The following is a 20105-nucleotide window of genomic DNA, read 5'->3' on the forward strand; positions in this document are numbered from 1 at the left end:
AACGCTTGGCATGACCAAACATTTAAGAGCATCTTCTGACATACTTGTTTTTCCGTCTATCTCAACCCCTCCCCTTTCTTCATTGAGCGACAGATCTGTCTTTATACAGCCAGAGAATGGCATAGGTAGGTAGAAATTAAGTAGGTGGGAAGTTGCACCGAGCGGCTGTACTTGGTTTGAACAGTCATTCTGTGCTGACTGAATCCCTTTAAATCAGCTGAGTACTAATAGTATTTGTGGAAATGACAAGTTCCGTTTAAATACAGTATAAACTCTTGGATTACAGACTGCTATGTTGTGTTCCAGAAAAACTGGAGTTGTACTCCTGAGTTGTCTATAGGCACCTTAGGGTGCTTTTACATTGCATTTTTATGTCTCCGTCGGGCATACCCCCTAAATCCCCCGCAAAACAAGGTCCGGACGCATGTGCCAGCAGGGCTGTAGACTGTAATGGTAACACTTTTTTCAGGAGTGTACGCTTACAGGAGGCGGACACTGAGACATAGTAGACTGCTTCTGGGTGTTCGTCTCCAGTAGGCGTATAAGCCCGAAAATGGTGCACGGCAAAGTGAATGCTCACCATTACAGTCTATTGCCCCGTCGGCGCATGCATCCGGACCCCGTTTTGAGGAGGATTTCAGATGTATGCCCTGATGGGGACACAGAACGCAATGTGAAAGCACATTTAGTTGAAGATCATAAAAGCAAAATCCTGAAAAAATAGTTATACTACAGTTGTGCTCAAAAGTTTACATACCCTTGCAGAATTTTTTTTCAGAGAATATGAATGATAAAACCAAAACTTTTTCTCCACTCATGTTTAGTGGTTGGGTGAAGTTATTTATTGTCAAGCTACTGTGTTTTTTTTCTTTTTAAAACATAATGACTACTCAAAACATCCAAATGACCCTGGTCAAAAATTTACATACCCTGGTGATTTTGGCCTGATAACTTGCACAGAAGTTGAAACAAATAGGTTTGACTGGCCACTAAAGGTAACATCATCACCTGTGACCTGTTTGCTTGTAATCAGAGTGTGTGTATTAAAGCTGAGTGAATTTCTGGGATCCAGACAGACTCTTGCATCTTTCATCAAGCCACTGACATTTCTGGATTGTGAGTCATGGGGAATGCAAAAGAATTGTCAACGGATCTACAGGAAAACGTAGTTGAACTGTATAAAACAGGAAAGGGATCCAAAAAAATATCCAATGAATTGATAATGCCAGTCAGCAGTGTTCAAACTGTGATTAACAACTGGAAAATCAGGGGCTCTGTCATAACAAAACAACGGTCAGGTAGACCAATAAAATTTTTGTCCACTACTGCCAGGAAAATTTTTCGGGAAGCAAAGAAAAACCCACAGATAACATCAGCTGAAATACTGGACTCTCTGAAAACTAGTGGTGTGCTTGTTTCAAGATGAACAAGAAGGAGGCACTTGAAGAAAAATGGGCTGCATGGTCAAGTCACCAGAAGAAAGCCATTACTTTGTCAAATGCCACAAAGTATCTTGCCTACAATACGCAAAACAGCACAGAGACAAACCCCAAAACTTCTGGAACACGGTAATTTGGAATGATGAGACCAAAATTGAACTTTTTGGCCACAACCATAAACGTTACATTTGGAGATCGGTCAACAAGGCCTATTATGAAAGGAACACCATTCCTACTGTAAAGCACAGAGGTGGATCGCTGATGTTTTGAGGATGTGTGAGCTACAAAGGCACAGGAAACTTGGTCAAAGTTGAAGGAAAGATGAATGCAGCACGTTGTCAGAAAATACTGCTGCGCATGGGACGTACTTGGATGTTCTAACATGACAACGATCGAAAACACAAGGCCAAGTCGACCTGTCATTGACTACAACAGAACAAAGTTAAGGTTCTGGAGAGGTCATCTCAGTCTCCTGACCTCAATATCATTGAGCCACTCAGGGGAGATGTCAAGGCTGCAGTTCATGCCAGACAGCCCAGGAATTTACAGGAACCTGGAGGCTTTATTACCAAGAAGAGTGGGCAGCTTTACCATTTGAAAAAAATTAAAAACCTCATCCATAACTACCTGTGAGAATCATGTGGGAATAGTGGATGAGGGCAGGTATATCTCGCCCAGATTCCTTTCCTATGTGGCCTAGTCTGGTCAGTATCACACCTGCTTGCTAATGAATAATGGGAGGTGGATATAAAAGGATGCCAGGTGGTTGTGTGAGTGTCTCAGCCTGGGAACACAGAGAGCCTGTCTGTGTGAGAGACACACGTGAGTGGAAGCAGTGCCCACTGCAACTGTGGTTTGGCTGGACGGGAGAAGCCCGCCAGTTGGTAGTTAGGTTGTCCATTGTTTAGTTAGTTCCGGACAGGCAAGGATTTGTTTTATGTTTTATTTCCTTTTGCATTGCTTTCACCGTTAATAAACCTGACCCAGGGTCAGTTATACACGAATCCCAGCTCCGCGCCTGAGTTTCATGCTGAACGCACGTGACCTTTGACCCCAGCAAAGGCGATCCCGGAGTGTTTTATCACATTGTGGTGGAGAACGCGGGCATCACGTTGCAAGCATGAGCATGGAGGACGTGGTGAAAGCGCTGGTACAGTCCACCGCCGTCCAGCAAGAAGCTAATCGGGTGATGATGGCCCAGCTGAAGGAGTTGGTGGACATGACAGTTACCGATCGTTCGCTTCTCCAGCAGGTGGCGCAGCGCCTGGCAAGCCTACATGAGGTTAACCTGGAAGCCGAGTCGTGAGTGATTCACGTGAGTCGGTACTGGCAGAAGATGACGACCGAAGATGACGTCGAGGCATACCTGACCACGTTTGAACGGAGGGCGGTGCGAGAAAAATGGCCGAAGGCACGATGGGCCGGCCTGATTGCCCCGTTTCTTTCCGGTGAGGCCCAAAAGGCTTATTATGACTTAGAGCCTGAAGCCGCGCAGGACTTTGACAAACTGAAAGCCGAGATCTTGGCCCGGCTGGGAGTGACGACCGCTGTCCGTGCACAGAGAGTGCATCAATGGACTTATCAGCCGGATAAACCACCGCGGTCACAGATGTTCGACCTGATCCACGTGACGAAGAAGTGGCTACAACCCGAGGTATTGACAGCGCCAGAGATAATCCAGAGAGTCGTCATGGACAAGTACTTGAGAGCTCTACCGCCAGCCCTGAGGAAGTGGGTAAGCCATGGAAATCCTACGACGGCAGATCAACTGGTGGATCTGGTTGAACGTTACTCCGTGGCGGAAGGACTCCGAGACGACGCTACCCCACCTCGTTCTTCATCATCTCCATGTGGAACCGGTAAGACTGTTCCAGGGAGTAGGGGAGATGGAAAAATCCCTAAGACAGTGGGGGAGGAAAACGGGACTGCCCGCACTGCGAGGCCGAGAGTAACGAACTATGGTCTAAACAAGGGGCCCGTTAGGTGTTTCCGCTGCCAAGAGATGGGACATATTGCTGCGAACTGTCCGGTCACTACTGAACCCATGCAGTGCGACGTCACAGACTCTAAAAACCGCATGTCTATGGTTGCACGGGTGGTGAGTGTGAATGCAGGTCAAAAGAATGTGGAAAAACACTTGTGTGATTTAATTGTTGATGGCAAAAATGTGGTGGCATTGTTAGACTCGGGAAGTGTGGTGACTCTGGTGAAGGCCAGTCTGGTGTCAGCCCCGACTGGACCATCAGACAAATTTTCTGTAACATGTGTGCATGGAGACACCTGTTCCTACCTCACCACGGTCATATGCATTACTACTTCCTATGGGTCTGTGCAACATAAAGTGGGACTCGTCCCGACGTTATTGCATGATGTTATCCTGGGCCGGGATTTTCCCCACTTCTGGCAATTGTGGGAGAATCAGTTGATGCCCTCGGGTAATAGTGTACATGATTCTTCTCCCAGGGCGCGTGGGGGTCTCGAACCCCTGGAAGATGTCTCCCCGGAAGACTCGGGGGAAGAGTCTGCGGGAAATGAACTGCAGTTCCCGTTTTCAGTCATGGCGGGTGATACGGAGGAGACCGGGGAAGAGGAGGAGGCCGACAGCCGTCCACCTCCCCGTTTGCCGGATTTAGAAGTTCAGAAAGATGACTTCCAAAGCGAGCAAATAAAGGATCCTACCCTTTCTCAGGCTAGGACAAATGTAAAAGTGATAAATGGGGTACCCGTAGAACCTGGCTCTAGGTTGGCATATCCTTACATGGTTCTGGAGAATGATTTACTCAGAGAAAAAGGGGGAAGATACGGTGCAACTATTAGTCGTGCCAAAACCCTACCGGCGGCAGGTGCTGGACCTGGCCCACGGACATGTGATGGGAGGTCACCTGGGAGTCCAGAAAACCACCAAAAGGATATTACACTGTTTTGTTTGGCCAGGCATGCATCACGATATTCGTGTATATTGTGAGTCTTGTCCTGACTGCCAAGCCTCTGCACCTAAGCCCCGGTTCTGTAGCCCTTTGGTACCCCTACCTATTATTGAAGTCCCGTTTGAGAGGATTGGGATGGATTTAGTTGGGCCCCTTCCACGGTCTGCACGTGGACACCAACATATCCTGGTCATCTTGGATTATGCCACTCGTTACCCGGAGGCCATCCCTTTGCGTAACACGGCCACCAAGACGATTGCCAAGGAACTGGTGCATGTGTTTAGTCGGGTCGGTATACTAAAACAGATACTCACCGACCAGGGGACCCCCTTTATGTCCAGGGTAATGAAGGAGCTCTGCCGATTGTTACAAATCGAACCGTTACGCACATCCGTGTATCACCCTCAAACAGACGGGTTGGTCGAACGGTTCAATAAAACTCTGAAGCAGATGCTGAGAAAGGTGATAGACAAGGATGGGAAGAACTGGGACTATTTACTTCCGTATTTGCTTTTTGCCATCAGGGAAGTACCCCAGTCTTCCACGGGATTCTCGCCTTTCGAGTTATTGTACGCCCGACGTCCTCGCGGACTGTTAGACGTTGCAAAAGAAACCTGGGAGGGTCAGGTCACACCGTTTAAAACAGTGATAGATCACGTCACACAAATGCAGGACCGTATTGCGGCTGTTATGCCTATCGTCAAAGAACACATGATACAGGCTCAAGGAGCCCAAAAAAGAATCTATGATAGGGGCGCCAAGATCCGTACGTTTGTACCCAGAGATAGGGTGTTGATCCTGGTCCCCACGGTGGACAGTAAGTTCCTGGCAAAGTGGCAGGGCCCCTTTGAGATTAAGGAAATAGTTGGTGAAGTAAACTACAAAGTATACCAGGCAGGTAAACGGAAACCTGAACAGATTTATCATGTAAATCTGATAAAACCCTGGAAAGATCGGTCTGCCTTGTCAGCGGAGCTGGCCCGTACCGTCTGCTCACATACCGTACCGGAGGTACGGGTTGCAGAGACTCTCTCGGAGCGGCAAAAGACTGAGGTCAGGCAGTTTCTACTTCACAACCAAAAGTTTTTCTCAGAAAAACCCGGGCAGACTACGCTAATGAAACATGACATTGTAACGGAACCTGGTGTCACAGTTCACGTAAAGCCCTAACGAATCTCGGAAGCGCGCCGTGAAGCCGTTTCCCGAGAAGTGAAGGCAATGTTAGAGTTAGGTGTCATTGAGGAATCGCACAGTGCTTGGTCCAGCCCGATTGTGCTAATTCCTAAACCGGACGGCACCATCCGGTTCTGCAATGACTTCAGGAAACTGAATGCGGTCTCAAAATTTGATGCCTACCCTATGCCCCGGGTCGACGAGTTAATAGATCGGTTAGGAAAAGCCTGGTATATTACGACCCTAGACCTAACAAAGGGGTATTGGCAGATCCCTCTGGCGGAGGCTGCCAGAGAAAAGACGGCATTTGCTACCCCAGAAGGTCTATTTCAGTATGTGTATATGCCGTTTGGACTGCACGGAGCACCGGCGACCTTACAGAGACTGATGGATCGAGTCCTGAGGCCACATAGGCGGTACGCTTCGGCCTATTTGGACGACATTGTCATTTACAGCTTGGACTGGGAGACTCATCTCCAGAAAGTACAAGCTGTGATTGACGACCTGTGGGAGGCAGGTCTAACCGCGAACCCCAAGAAATGTCACATCGGGCTAGAAGAAGCCCGGTATTTGGGGTATGTAATTGGGAGGGGTGTTGTTAAACCCCAGGTTAAGATTCAGGATTGGCTGCAACCTGTCAACAAGAAGCAGGTACAAGCCTTCCTGGGGATCGCCAGCTATTATCGCCGGTTCATACCCAATTTTGCAGCCATCGCTACCCCCCTGAAGGATCTTACAAAAGGGAAAGACTCCGTCATGATTAAATGGAGTTTAGAGGCTGAAGAAGCCTTCCATAGCCTAAAACGGGCACTTTGCTCTCAGCCCGTACTGGTGACTCCGGACTTCTGCAGCGAGTTTGTGGTACAAACAGATGCCTCTGATACCGGTATCGGGGCCGTACTCTCACAAGTGAGGGACGGAGTGGAACACCCAGTCCTCTATCTCAGCAGGAAGCTGAATAAACACGAGCAAAGGTATGCAGTCGTAGAAAAAGAGTGCCTTGCCATTAAGTGGGCTCTAGAGGCCCTCAAATATTACCTGGTGGGCCGAAAGTTCAGGCTGATCACTGACCATGCCCCTCTCAAGTGGATGCACTTGAACAAGGAACGGAATAGCCGGGTGACCCGGTGGTTCCTTGCCCTGCAGGCCTACACTTTTACGGTGGAGCACCGCCCAGGGGTACAGATGGGAAATGCAGATGCCCTGTCCCGAGTACACTGTTTGGCGGGTGTCATTGCTCGACCGGAGTGGTCTGAGCAGAGGGGGGGGATATGTGAGAATCATGTGGGAATAGTGGATGAGGGCAGGTATATCTCGCCCAGATTCCTTTCCTATGTGGCCTAGTCTGGTCAGTATCACACCTGCTTGCTAATGAATAATGGGAGGTGGATATAAAAGGATGCCAGGTGGTTGTGTGAGTGTCTCAGCCTGGGAACACAGAGAGCCTGTCTGTGTGAGAGACACACGTGAGTGGAAGCAGTGCCCACTGCAACTGTGGTTTGGCTGGACGGGAGAAGCCCGTCAGTTGGTAGTTAGGCTGTCCATTGTTTAGTTAGTGCCGGACAGGCAAGGATTTGTTTTATGTTTTATTTCCTTTTGCATTGCTTTCACCGTTAATAAACCTGACCCAGGGTCAGTTATACACGAATCCCAGCTCTGCACCTGAGTTTCATGCTGAACGCAAGTGACCTTTGACCCCAGCAAAGGCAATCCCGGAGTGTTTTATCACATACCATAAAAAAAATATTCAAACTGTCATTGATGTTAGAGAGGGCAATACACGGTATTAAGAAATTGGATATGTAAACTTTTGACCAGGGTCATTTAGATGTTTTGAGTTGTCATTGTGATTTAAAAAGAGAAAACAAAGTGGTTTGACAATAAACGGCTTCACCCAACCACTAACCATGAATGGGGAAAAAGTTTTGGTGTTATCATTCATAGTCCCTGACAAAAAGGCCAAGAAAGCAAAAATTCTGTTTGGGTATGTAAACTTTTGAGCACAACTGTACCTAATTGCTTAAAAAGTGTCTGTCCTTGTGTTGTTGAACAAGGCAGTTCTGTAGGATATAGATGAAATCCGTATGCACATGGGTAGAATTGTTTAGTGATCCTCTACTGTATATCGTGGTGAGCATTATGCTGTTGTAATGCCTGTGGTGCAATGTCTGCCACTCGGAGTCGTCTTTTCAGAAACCTGATGAATCAGGACAGTTTAGAGCTCATTCCTTGGCACCCCTTCTTGCTGGTGCTTGCAGGTAAGTCCCCAGAAACGTCAGAATGGAGGTATTGGGTGGGTGTTTAACCCATTACCATTGAAGAATGTTTCGACCTTCCAGACCAGAACAAATTTTTCAAATATGACATGTCACTTTATGTTGTAATAACTCTGGAATATTTCCACATATCTTGGTGATTTTTAGACTGTTTTTCGCAGTATATTGTTCAATATAGTTTGTGTTTATATATCAATATATCTAAAATTTGACAAACATTTGAAATTTTTTTAACTTTTAATTTTTATGCCCTTAAAACAGATATCCATACCATACAAAATAGTTAATCAGTTACCACATCTACTTTTCATCAGCATCATTACTGAAATAATTTTTTGTTAGGATGTTCGAAGGCTTAAACGTTTAGCAGCAATTTTCCATTTTTTTTCAATTAAATTAAATTTACAAAACCTTTATGTTTAGTAACCATTTAACTTTTGAAGTGATTTTGAAGGGCCAATTTGTCAGAACCAAGATCCCATTTTAAAATCCGCACCCCTCAACATATTTAGAATCACATTTGGAAAATGTGTCAACCCTTCAAGTCCTTCACAGGAGGTAATGCAACCTTGGAAAAAAAAAATCATTTTTACAAAAATGTTGCTTTAACCCTAAATTTTTAATTTTCCTCAAGAGTAAAATGGGAAAATGGACCCACAATTTGTTGTGCAATTTCTACTAAGTATACTAATACCTCATATTTGGTCAGAAACTACTGTTTGGAAACACGGCAAGGCTTGGAAGGGAAAGGATGCAATTTGATTTTTGGAGCATAAATATGGATAGAATAGATTGTGGATGTCATGTAGTGTTTGCAGAGCCCCCAAGGTACTAAAACAGCAGTAACCCCCACAAGCGAATTTTGAAAATTATACCCCTCAAGGAATTCAAGTATGGCTGTGACGACCATTTTGAACCTATAGGTGCTTCACAGACTTTTATAATATTTGGCCGTGAAAATTAAACATTAAATTTTTTCCTGAAAATGTTGCTTTTTTCCCAAACTGATTTTCACAAGAGTAACGGGAGAAATTTCACAATAGATTTGGGGTCCATTTTTTCCTGAGTATGCTGCTTCCCCACATGTGGTCAGAATCTACTGTTTGGGCGCACGGCAGGACTCTGAAGTGAAGGAGCACCATTTTCCTAGAATAGTTTTCAGATTCCATTTGCAGAGCCCCTAAGTTCAAAACAGCAGAAACCACCCTCAATGGAAAGAGGTATGGGAGCGTGACACATGATCCAAACATACAACCAAATGAGGCTGGGTCCAATCAAGGAGAACACAGGTGGGTGCCAGATTCAGCTGGTGAGCACAGCAGATAGCAGAAGGAAAACAGGAATAGAAGTTGTAACGAATGGAAACGGAGGCACAGATGGTGAAGTGCACATTCATTTATTTAAATTTTTGTGGAACCATTGGACCACTGCACAGGTGGGCTCCGAAGGGGGTGTGACTAAGCGAGTCCCAGACTTCCGTAGTAAGACCCCTCAGACAGGGTCAGAATTGAAAGTGCAAGAGACGCAAGATGCAACTTCCAGTTTGACCCAGGTTACGTGGAAGCTGACTCGACCGGACTGGCGGGCAGGCATGAACTGCAAGTAGCAGAGAACCAGACAGGAGATGAGCGGCAGAAGTGAATAGCGGACAGCTGCATGCACAAAGAGATGCAGGAGGTGATGGCGTAGTCCTCGAAGGCGTGGGAAGACACATAGGACACTCTGAGGAGACAAACTAGTATTAGCAAGATGCAGCAGAGCATTGACACGCAGGTACAGGAACCTGAGAACTAGCAACAGGAAACACTTGCTCAGGCACCTCCCTAAGGGCAGAGGTGCCTGAAATAGTACAAGACAATCAGCCAATGGCTGAAACCTAATTTTAAAAATGGCGCGCTGTCTCTTTAAGAGACCGGGAGTGCTCGCGCCCCCGGAGACCTGCAGGACATGCGCAGCGTCCAGGAAGCAGGAGTAGGCACTGCGGGACACAGGACGGGAGCCCCAGGAGACCGGCGACCCCTGCGGGCACCGCGCTGAGACGGCAGCCCCGAGGTAACAGGTGAGAGCCGGGAAGTGGACCGGGACGGAGGCACTACAGAAGTGGCCCTCCAACCCAGTAAAAAAATAGAAAAAACTTTATTTAAAGCATGTTAGCCATGTTTAAAAACAGAATAAACACCTTTTCTGGCGAGTACACAGCGCCCTTTGTCATAGGAACTATGACTAAGGGTGCTGTGTACGTGCCAGAAAAGGTGTTTATTTTGTTTTTAAACATGGCTAACATGCCTTATATAATTTTTTTTCTATTTTTTTACCGTGTTGGAGTGCCACTTCTATTCCTGTTTCCTTCCGCACCCTCAAGTGACCCCATTTGGGAAATTACACCCCTCTGGGTATTCATCTACGGGTGTAGTGAGGATGTAGACTCCATGGGAATTTTCAAGAGACAAGAAGCACTGTAGTGCTCAATACATTGTGCCCATTGACAACCAGACAAGCTAAACTAGAGAGCAGGGGGTTGGTATTCTCAGCCTGGTAAGGCCTGTGACACACTTCAGTTTTTTTGTGTCAGCTAAAATCCGCCAAAATGGCGGAAAGCGGATCCGTTGCTAACTGATGTGAACGGATGCCACCGGACCGTTTTTTTTGACGGATCCGATGACTAAAGATTTTAAAGGAACCGCAGCCCGGGAAGAAGGAGAGAGAGAGAGAATTTTTTTCTGTCCACCAGAAATGATTTCAGGGTTAAATTTCCAGCTGACTTCATTCCCCAGGGCATGCGCACTATAAAATGCGGATCCTGCAGCAAAAAAAAGTTGCATGGTCCGTCCAGGCATGTCGGCAGACGCAAAAAAATTGACGGATCCGCAAAAAACGGATCCAACGGATGGCCATCCATCAAGATCTGCCAGTAAGGCAAATCAATGGGGAAAAAAATGGATCCGCCAAAAAAAAATGGCGGATCCGTTTTTTTGCAAAACAGTGGATTTTGACTGATAGTCAAAAACGGAAGTGTGAAACAGGCCTAAGGGGTAATGGATATTGGCCCCGCCCAGAAAAGGCACATCTATTAGATGTGCCAGTTCTGATGGTTTGCCTGGCTCTTCGCACTTGCCCTGTGGCGGTGGCAAGTGGGGTTCATATTTCTGGGGTTGATGTCACCTTTGTATTATATGGTCACATCAAGCCCACGGCTTAGTAATGGAGAGGCATCTGTAAGACGCTTATCTATTATTAATCCTATAGTTGTACTGTAAATAAACACAGCAAGTATAAAGACTTTTATTTGAAATAAACAAAACACACTTTTTTCCTTTTTTATTTAAAAATGAAGAACGCCCATTCCATTTAAGACCTTGTCTCCTGTAATAAAACAAAAATAAACAATATCCATTACCTGTCCGACATTCTGTCCCACGCCATAATCCATGTCTGGGGATAAACCGTTTTGAACCTGAATAGTACCAAGATGCGATAGTCCAGGCTGAGAACTGAGGAATGAGCTGCTGTGAGTGCAGCATCAGTGACCAGCGGTGAACTCATCGAGGTTAGCACGGGTCATTGAGTCTGCGTTCCTAGCCGGGCTGAACTGCGGTGACATTCAGCCCAGCTGGGAACGCAGCTTCAACAGCCAACGGTAACCTCAGCAGAGAGCATAGGATAAATGTGAGCCGAGCCTCATTCCGATTTTTGGGAGGCACAATGAACAAATAGACAACGGTGCAAGAATAGTTCTTATTTTTATTTTTGCACGGTTCACCTTTCGGTATAAATGATTAGACAACTTTACTCTTCTGGTCAATATGATTACAGCGATACCAGATTTATAACGCTTTTTTTATATTTTGCTGCTTAGTTAAAATGCTTTTTAAAAAAACAAAACATTTTTTCGTCGCCATATTTTGAGAGTTGCAGCTTTTTACATTTTTTGCAGCGAGTTGCAGATCTTTTTGGTACCATTTTGGGGCACATAACGTTTTTTGATTGCTTTTTAATCAGAATTTTTAGATGCATAATGAACAAAAACCAGCCAATTCAGTTATTGTTTTTAGTTTTGAGCGGTTCACCATGCAGTAAAAGTGATAAGACTGATTTGTTCGTCGGGGTTGTATGATTACAGCGATACCAAATTTGTATTGCATTTTTTATACTTTGCTATTTTTACACACTAAAAACAATATTTCACAAAAATGAATTTGTTTTGGCATCGTCATATTCTGAGAGCTGTAACTTTTTTATTTTTTTGCCAAATGAGCCATATTAGGGCTTGTTTCTTGCGGGATGGTTTGTCTTTGTAATTTATACCAATTTTCTTTTATATTCGACTCTTTAATCACTTTTTATTTCCTTATTTGTGTAACAGTAGGATGAAAAAAACACATTTTTTGGCATGTTTTTTTTTTTTTTTTTACAGTGTTCACCATACGGAATAAATAACGTTCCAGTTTTATAGATCAGTTCGTTTCGGATGCGGCGATACCAATTATGTGTACTTTGTTTATTTTTGTTTTAATGCAAACGCTGCATTTTTACCAGCGAAACAACTTTTCTTGATTTGTGTGTGTTTTTTGTATATATTTTATTTTACTTTTTTTTTACAAATATATATTTTATTTTGATTGCTGGTCTCATACATTGCAGTGCTCGTGCACGGCAGTGTCTGAGACCTGTCAGTGACACAAAACACCTATATCGAAAAGAAATACCATGAATATTTTGATCATAAAAAAGCTAAGAATATCAAGCACAATATATAACCCAAAAAGAGATATTCAAATTCCTGCTAAAAAATATATCGCTAGTGAAATGCGCGTTGGAGTGGTTGGAGTCCCACAGATTGGTATGAGATTTCTCATTTATCTTCACTATTGCACTTTACTTGATCATGGCTGACCACATTGCAGTATGGACTATTTAATGTGCACTTTATTTACTTTGTGTGGGCATTAATTATAATTTTTCATGATATTCATTTTTTATCAAACTATATAACATATTTATGAATTAATCATGTCTTGGATAGATTGAAAATATTATAGAATTCACTTCTTGGTGTTAATTTCTTGATTCATTGGTATTGTTTATTTATATTCAGCAGTAATTAGAATCATTTATTTTCATTTTATTTATGCAATTTGTTTTGTTATTTTTTCATTTGTATATTTTTTATATATGACATCTTCTTGCTGATCCGTCAGTAATTCCGTGCCTCCTGCATCACACATTTATTTTTAGTTTTCATTTCAATTGGTTTAAAAAAAAAAAAATTAATAAAAATCTTTTTGTGACATCATGTTTTTTTATGGTATTCTGTCATTGACACAGCCTGCAAGATCGCAGGATCTCACAGGCTGCCTTACCCTCATCAGATGACCTTAGGGTACCATGGCAACGATCAGGCCCCGCTTAGGGAGTTGATCCTGCCAAAGGTGGTTTTGTAACCCCCTTTTAACCACTTAGTGGTATTTAAGGGATTTAATTTTGGTAACAAAACAGTCCGTGGCGGATACTACAGGGAGTCAGCTGTCATATACGGCTGTCACCTGTGGGAATTGCACCTGCGGGGCGGCGCTATTTACTTATTCTTCAGCGCCATTGAAAAGCGCTGAGGAATAAATGGTAGGTGGGCCGCCATCGGGAAATTTGCCCCTTTCATGGTGTCTCTTGCATAATTTTAGACATTTAGCAAGTATACTGATGTCTATAGGGGCCGTGCACAGCGATTAGGGTGATAGACTTCCAAGGAGGCTTGTACAGCTTTTTCCACACACAAGTAATGTCTTGTACTTTCTTTTAGTGTGTCCTTTCTCACATTAACAGCTGGAGTCAGACTTAAGTTCACAAAATGAATGCTGCCTGCCTTCTTTGAGAAAAAGGCACACCCTGCTCAACAACTAATAACAAAGCAAGGTTGAAATGACCAAAACAAAATGGACTCCACTGCTCAAAAGCGCTACGAAAAGATGGTGTCTGCGTTGCATATTCTGTATGTTGTTTGATCTTCTCCACACAATCAGCCATCTTGGATTCTGGCACTGCCCGCATTCCTTCGGCCAATCATTGTAGGCTGCTAAGTCACGTGTGATGTATGAGGCAGAAGAGCCGGAAGTAATTGCAGTTGGAACCCGGATTACTTCCAGCACAGAGGACGGGCTGCTGTTAGTGAGAAGAGGGCTCTGGCTGGCGCTTGTGTGGTTTGTACTTTGTCTTCATGTCGCTGTGTATCGTGTGTGGCTCTGGGGGCAGAGGCTTATGTGTTACATATAGGGTGGTGACTGCGAGGGCTTCATTACTGGGGTCTCTGGGGGGAGGGGCTTCTTTCTATGGGTCTTGTTTATGGCCCCGAGATTATAAGGCAAAATTATAAGTTCTTGTGTATGATGAGCCCCATGCATTATTTGTTGGGGTATCTAAACCTTCCAGAACTGTCCTAGATTTACATTAAAGGGGTTGTCCGCTAACCCCAGCTTAAAGGGGTTGTCTGACCTGATAAATGTCTGCAGTCCCCCCTATGTGTGCGCAGACTTTATGAATCCTGACAGTGTGCTATGTGCACACTGTCAGGATTCACCGGCATTGCAAGTGTGAGCTGGGTGAGCGCTGTGCATACAGAGATTGAAAAGGTAAATATGGTAATAAACCATATTTATTTTCTCTGTGGGAAATCTGGCAGTGATTGATGGTTGGATTCGCACCCCCACCATCTAGTGCGAGCGGATTATGCTGCGTGGAGGTTGTAGAATGTCCATCAGAGTAATGTATGGACTGGCTGGACTTTGAAAGTCTATGGACTGTTTCAGGACCCCAAAGAAAAGTAGGATCGGTGTACTCTCGCTTCATGCAGCGCCGTGCCATCTATGTTGACTTGACACCGCTGTTCCCGGAGGCTGACATGGCAGCCCATTGAGTGGCTGCTTGTCAGAGCCAATGACCTGATGGAATAGCTATGGGCTTCAGCTGGCACATGACACAAGTCATGTGAGCCTCTGGGGTCAGCAGTACCAACATCGCTGGAATGGTGCTGGAGGATCATGTAAGTATTCACTATTTTAATTGGGATCTTGGAATTAGAGTTGTCCAGTAGTGGACAAGCACTATTCGAAAAAAGTTTTCTGTGCCATCTGTTACAGAGTTCCTTGTGTCAGATTTCTTCCTCTAAAACTGGGGCCGTTGCATAGCAGCAGTTTGAATCGGTCCACACTTGAGCCTATAAGAAACTTGCAGAATTCCCAACATTCTCAGATTCGCTAGCGTTGTCCCAACAGATTTTTTTTTGCATATAAATCGCAGGGAAAAAATGTTCAAAAGAGAGGGCTTATTCACTTAAATGCAAAAATAACTTAAAAGGGCTACGCCCATCTCCAAGATCCAATCCCAATATGTAGTAGGGGTAATAATTATATTAGCAAATACCCACAATTAGAATTGTAGTGTAGTTATTCTGATTCTCTATGCCTCTTTCCTCATGTGCCGGCATTGCAGGACCTTAGATATCCATGGTTATGACAGTGATATAGTGAGTTATCTAGTTGCTAGTGGTCATAACCATGGATATCTAAGGTCCTGCAATGCCTGCACATGAGGAAAGAGACATTGTGAATCAAAAGAACTATACTACATTTCTATTTGGAGGTATTTGCTGCTATTAGACCTGCTACATATTGGGATAGCATCTTGGAGATGGAAGAATACCCCTTTAATATTTGTATGTTCAGTCTTTTGAATGTTTTTAAAATATATTATTTATTGATTAGAATAGGGCGTGTGATGTGCAGTACCTGGCTGCGGCTACTATACAGTTGATGGAGTTATGCTGTCTTGCTGTGCAACTGAACACTTCTGTCTGGCACTGGGAACAGCCCATTGGCGATTGTGTGGCACAACTCTGCATCAGATATTGATGGCCTAAGGATAGGCCATCAGTGTAAAAGTCCCGAACACCCCCTGCAACCTTTTCTTGACATCCGTCGTACATGGATGGCGTAAGTCTGTAACTGGCTCTCGGGGGTTACCCTGCCCCTTATCACACAGCCAGGACCTGCCTCTAAACAGTTGCTGGTGCAGCTTTGCGTGTTAACGTGGCATCAAAGGGGTTATCCAGGCTTGGGCTTCAGACCTGCAGCAACGAGCATGTTGAGCGAGGCCGCACACATGTAGTCGGCATTTGACTGTATGAGAGCAAATGCTTGCTTTACCTTGCTCGCCAGCTGCCTGGTATCAGAGAATTCTGACCGCTCAAAAGTGTGACTGCAGACTTGAAGCTCAAGCTTTGACAACCTTATTATCAGTGCGCCATGCTGGAGGCTGTCATTCTGTGTACCCATCCACAGCCCCTTGACTTTATTACAAAATCTCAATAAGTTGCTCTGATAGCAGAGGTCTGTAAAAGACATGAATCTTGAGCAGGGGGCACAGTGGTACAGACAATCCTAGGTTCTAGTCCCCTAAAAGAGACTAACAAATACAATGAAAAGGAAAAAAAAATATCCAAAGCATCCTTTACATATAAGAATGTGGATTTCTCTAGAATAAAACATCAGATTGCAGATATCAAGGTGTCATTTTGTTCAGCTTCCTCTGACCCATATAGACGGTTTAGAAGGGTTGATCCTACTGACAGATTCCCTTTAAATTATCCATAGAATGACTTCAGCAGAAGATCAAGGTTTTGGAATGGGCCAGATAGAGCTCAGACCAGAATGCAAACGAAAACCTGTGGGTTGACCTCAAGAAGGTACTGTACACAGGAGATTCCATCTCAATATGACAGACTTGGAGCGCTACTGCACGGATGAGCCGGCAAAGGCTGACCATTCTAGATGTACCATGCAGATAGACTCCTACCCAAAGAAACAGAATGCTGTCATAAATTCAAAGGGTACTTCAAATTTTTAGTTTAAGGGTGTGTATACTTAAACAACTACTTTATTTTGTCTTTTGGTTTTATCTTTCCAACTTAAAATTTGTTTTTCTCAATTGAACTCTACAGATATGGGTGACATTAACCCCTTCATGACATAGCTATTTTCCTTTTTTTTTTTTTTTTTTTTTTCATTTTCTCCTCCCCTTTTTCCAAGAGACATAATTTTTTGTTTGTTTGTTTCCTGTTCACATAGCCATATGAGGGTTTGCTTTTTTTGCAGGACGAGCTGTACTTTTGAATGACACCATTCATTTTACCACATGGTGTACTGGTAAAACAATCCCAAGTGTGTTGAAATTGCAAGAAATGTGCAATTTCACAATTGTTTTTTTTGTGCATCAGCACTGTTATGTATAGCCAACACTGGCTTTTCACAGGAGTATCGTAATGACAGGCATGGGGGTCTTCATCACATTACCGGCACACCGAAGGACGCGTAGAATGGTGCACTGTCTGCTGACGTGTGTTAAATGTTGCTGTCAGAGATTGACAGGGGCATTTAACAAGTTAACAGCTGAGAGTGGAGCTCCACTCAACCTGACGATGATAGAGGCAGATGATGGCTGAATAATTCTGCCATCATCTGCTGGGAAAGATGCGGGCTCGGCTTGTGAGCCCACCCCAAAGGCAGGGATATGACGTACGTTTACTTCATGTCATGAAGGGATTAAAGGTGGTAAAAGTTCTGAAATGATTCTTGATTTTACATGTGAAAAACGTGGCATTTTAACACGGGTGTGTAGACTGTGTAGGTATAGTTTACACAGTGTGGTGCTTGATGCATAAAAACGAACATTCATGAAGCGAAACATTGATGATTGGTTTTTATATCCAGAGAATTTGTGGCAACCACGTTTATCTTGCCTTATTGTCCTAATCCCAGCGCCTGCCCCAATGCTGAATCTACAGGCAAAAGCACTACACAAGCATCGGAAGCGTGCAGATTAGTCAGAGAATCGCTCATCCCACCCAGCAATCTAGAAGTGCAAGTACCTGGGAAGCTGTGTGCTTCTCAAAAGGCACCCTTTAGAAAACCCCTTTAAGAGCTAAATCAATGATACAAAAATGATTTTCATTGTGTTGAGTGAAATCATGATGATTGACAATAGATTATTGCTGTTCCTTTTTTAAGGAGAATTCTGTTTGTTCCTTAGGTTTTTAAAAAAAAAAAAAAAAAAAAACCTTTCTGCATGCTAAAACAAACCCTACAACTTATCTTATGTCCACTCTTCGTCTCCTTTCTATTCAGGTGTTTCCAATTCTGCATCCTCCCGGTCACAATTGTAGCAAGACAATGGTTCTTTCCCCAAGTGACTCGAGAATGGATAAGGACAAAAACGGCGAAATTTTGTACCTCACCCTGGAGATAATCTACCTTCTGACCGGAGAGGTGAGGGATTCTGAGATGTAAGTCACATTGTCTACATATAGTACTTTAAAAGCAGAGAAATGACTAGAGAAGTGAGAGACTAGGCTAGTTTCACATTAGCGTTTTTTAGCGCTGCGCTTCGTGCGCAATAGAAACGCATGCAAAAAAACGCATCATGCGTTTTGCATGCGTTTGCGTTTTTTAGGCGCATGCGTTTTAACCAGTTTGTAGCCATGTTAACTCTTAAAAGGCATGCAATTTCAAACACAGGCGTGCGCATGTCCGGACCTAAAAACGCAAAAGGTTGCGTCGGGCGCGCCTAGGCGCACACTAAAAAAAACGCATGCGCACAAAAACGCATACGTGCGCGTGCAAACGCTAGACCATGCGCCCGCCATGTTAAACATAGATGCGCATGGATGCACATGATGCGCTGTGCTAAAATCTAATGTGAAACCAGCCTTACATTGTCACACACAATCACAAAGTGGATGATCTTGGCATGGCAACATATAGTAAGATAATTTAATGTCACTCTTCCAACATAGGATTACACAGTAGTAAAAAAGACATCTGAAGAAAGTCAGGCTCCCATTAGCCACACTATCAAGTCAGAAGAATACAGCAGGAATCGGATTCCCATAAAGGTGTCACCGTCTCACTCGATATTTTGTGGAAAAGACCATGAGCAAAAAATCCTGGAACTCACCAATAAAATCATTGAGCTGCTGATGGGAGAGGTGAGTGGATCCAGGGAAATGAGTAACACAGAGGGAGGTGTCTGGAAGATGACTGGTCCATTGGGTATGGCAGGGAGCACTGTCTTTTAGGCTATGTGCCCACGTAGCGATTCTGAAGCAGAATAAACCTTAGCAGAATCGCACACCCTGCTCCCGGGAAAACGCATGCGTTTTTTGACGCGCGTTTGTTGAGCATTTTTGCATGCGTTTTCCTAAGCGTTTTTGCCCATATAATTGATGGTATGCGGAATCGCGTGCGATTCTGCCAAATTAATGAACATGCTGCGTTTTTAATCACTAAGCGTTTCCGCAGCGGTTAAAAATGCACCATTGGCACAACATGTGCGTTTTTCATTAAAAATCAATTGGATGCTTTTCTTAAGCGTTTTTGCAGCAGAATCGCTTGTCTAAAAGCGCTGCAGAAACGCTTAAACGCTACGTGGGCACACAGTCTTAAGGTCCACACTTAAAGAGCAGTTTTCACCAAATGTTCCATGTTTTTATTTCGCCTCTCCAATGCAGAGATATTGACAATCAAAGTATTTGGCACTTAATGAGTCTTTTTTTTTGTTTGTGTGTTTTAAGTTCAGGTGGAGCTCGAGTATGTTATGTATATCTGTTTACTGGCCAGTGTGAACACGCTCCTATTTTGCATATCAACCTACGGTATACTACAGTTCATTTTTTTTTCGGTTAAGTTTCTGCATTTAGTGAGGGTAAGGGTGTGGCCTCCCTTTATTGAAGCTGGACATTACATTTATATAGTTTCCCATTTGCTGGGTATCCATATTGGGGACCCGGACCTGCTCTGCCCTTATTCACATTGACGTCATTATGACATACATTAATCCTTTAGTACTAGAGGTTAGGGTCATCCTGATTTGGGTACACATTGATGCTGGTGGGATGGCTTTTATTTATTTATGTTTAATCAAAAATTGTGTTTTCCAAGTACCCCTTGTTTTTTATATGCAATATTGCATTTACTTACAGCGGGGTATTTGTTCATTTTGTTTCTATCTTGGGTTTTACAGCATCTTATAATATCTCTACAGTGAACGCAAAATAAGCTACTCCTCTGTGAGATGTAATGACGGCCTGATCTGATCTCACTGCAGAACAATTACAAGTTGCTCTGAGCACAACAGACATAGTTGTGGGAGGGCATTGCTATGAAATTAGGTGAGCTTCTATAAGGGTTTCTAATGTGACACCGCTATTTTCAGCTGCACTTATCATTCAGGAGATTAGACTAGAA

At 43.9% G+C, this 20105-nt stretch overlaps 1 protein-coding gene across 1 annotated transcript in view; it reads left to right on the forward strand.

Annotated features, from left to right (window-relative positions):
• LOC141100159 (uncharacterized) overlaps positions 1-20105 on the forward strand; it is a 77290-nt gene that overhangs the window by 47427 nt on the left and 9758 nt on the right. The window contains exons 8-10 of the mRNA XM_073588437.1: positions 16502-16549; positions 17988-18128; positions 18656-18847. Of these exons, the coding sequence (XP_073444538.1) occupies positions 16502-16549; positions 17988-18128; positions 18656-18847 (381 nt within the window). The remainder of the gene's footprint in view (positions 1-16501; positions 16550-17987; positions 18129-18655; positions 18848-20105) is intronic.

Source organism: Dendrobates tinctorius, unplaced genomic scaffold (genome assembly GCF_039654945.1).
Source record: "Dendrobates tinctorius isolate UK_male_01 unplaced genomic scaffold, ASM3965494v1 ptg000103l, whole genome shotgun sequence".
NCBI classification, from domain to species: domain Eukaryota; kingdom Metazoa; phylum Chordata; class Amphibia; order Anura; family Dendrobatidae; genus Dendrobates; species Dendrobates tinctorius.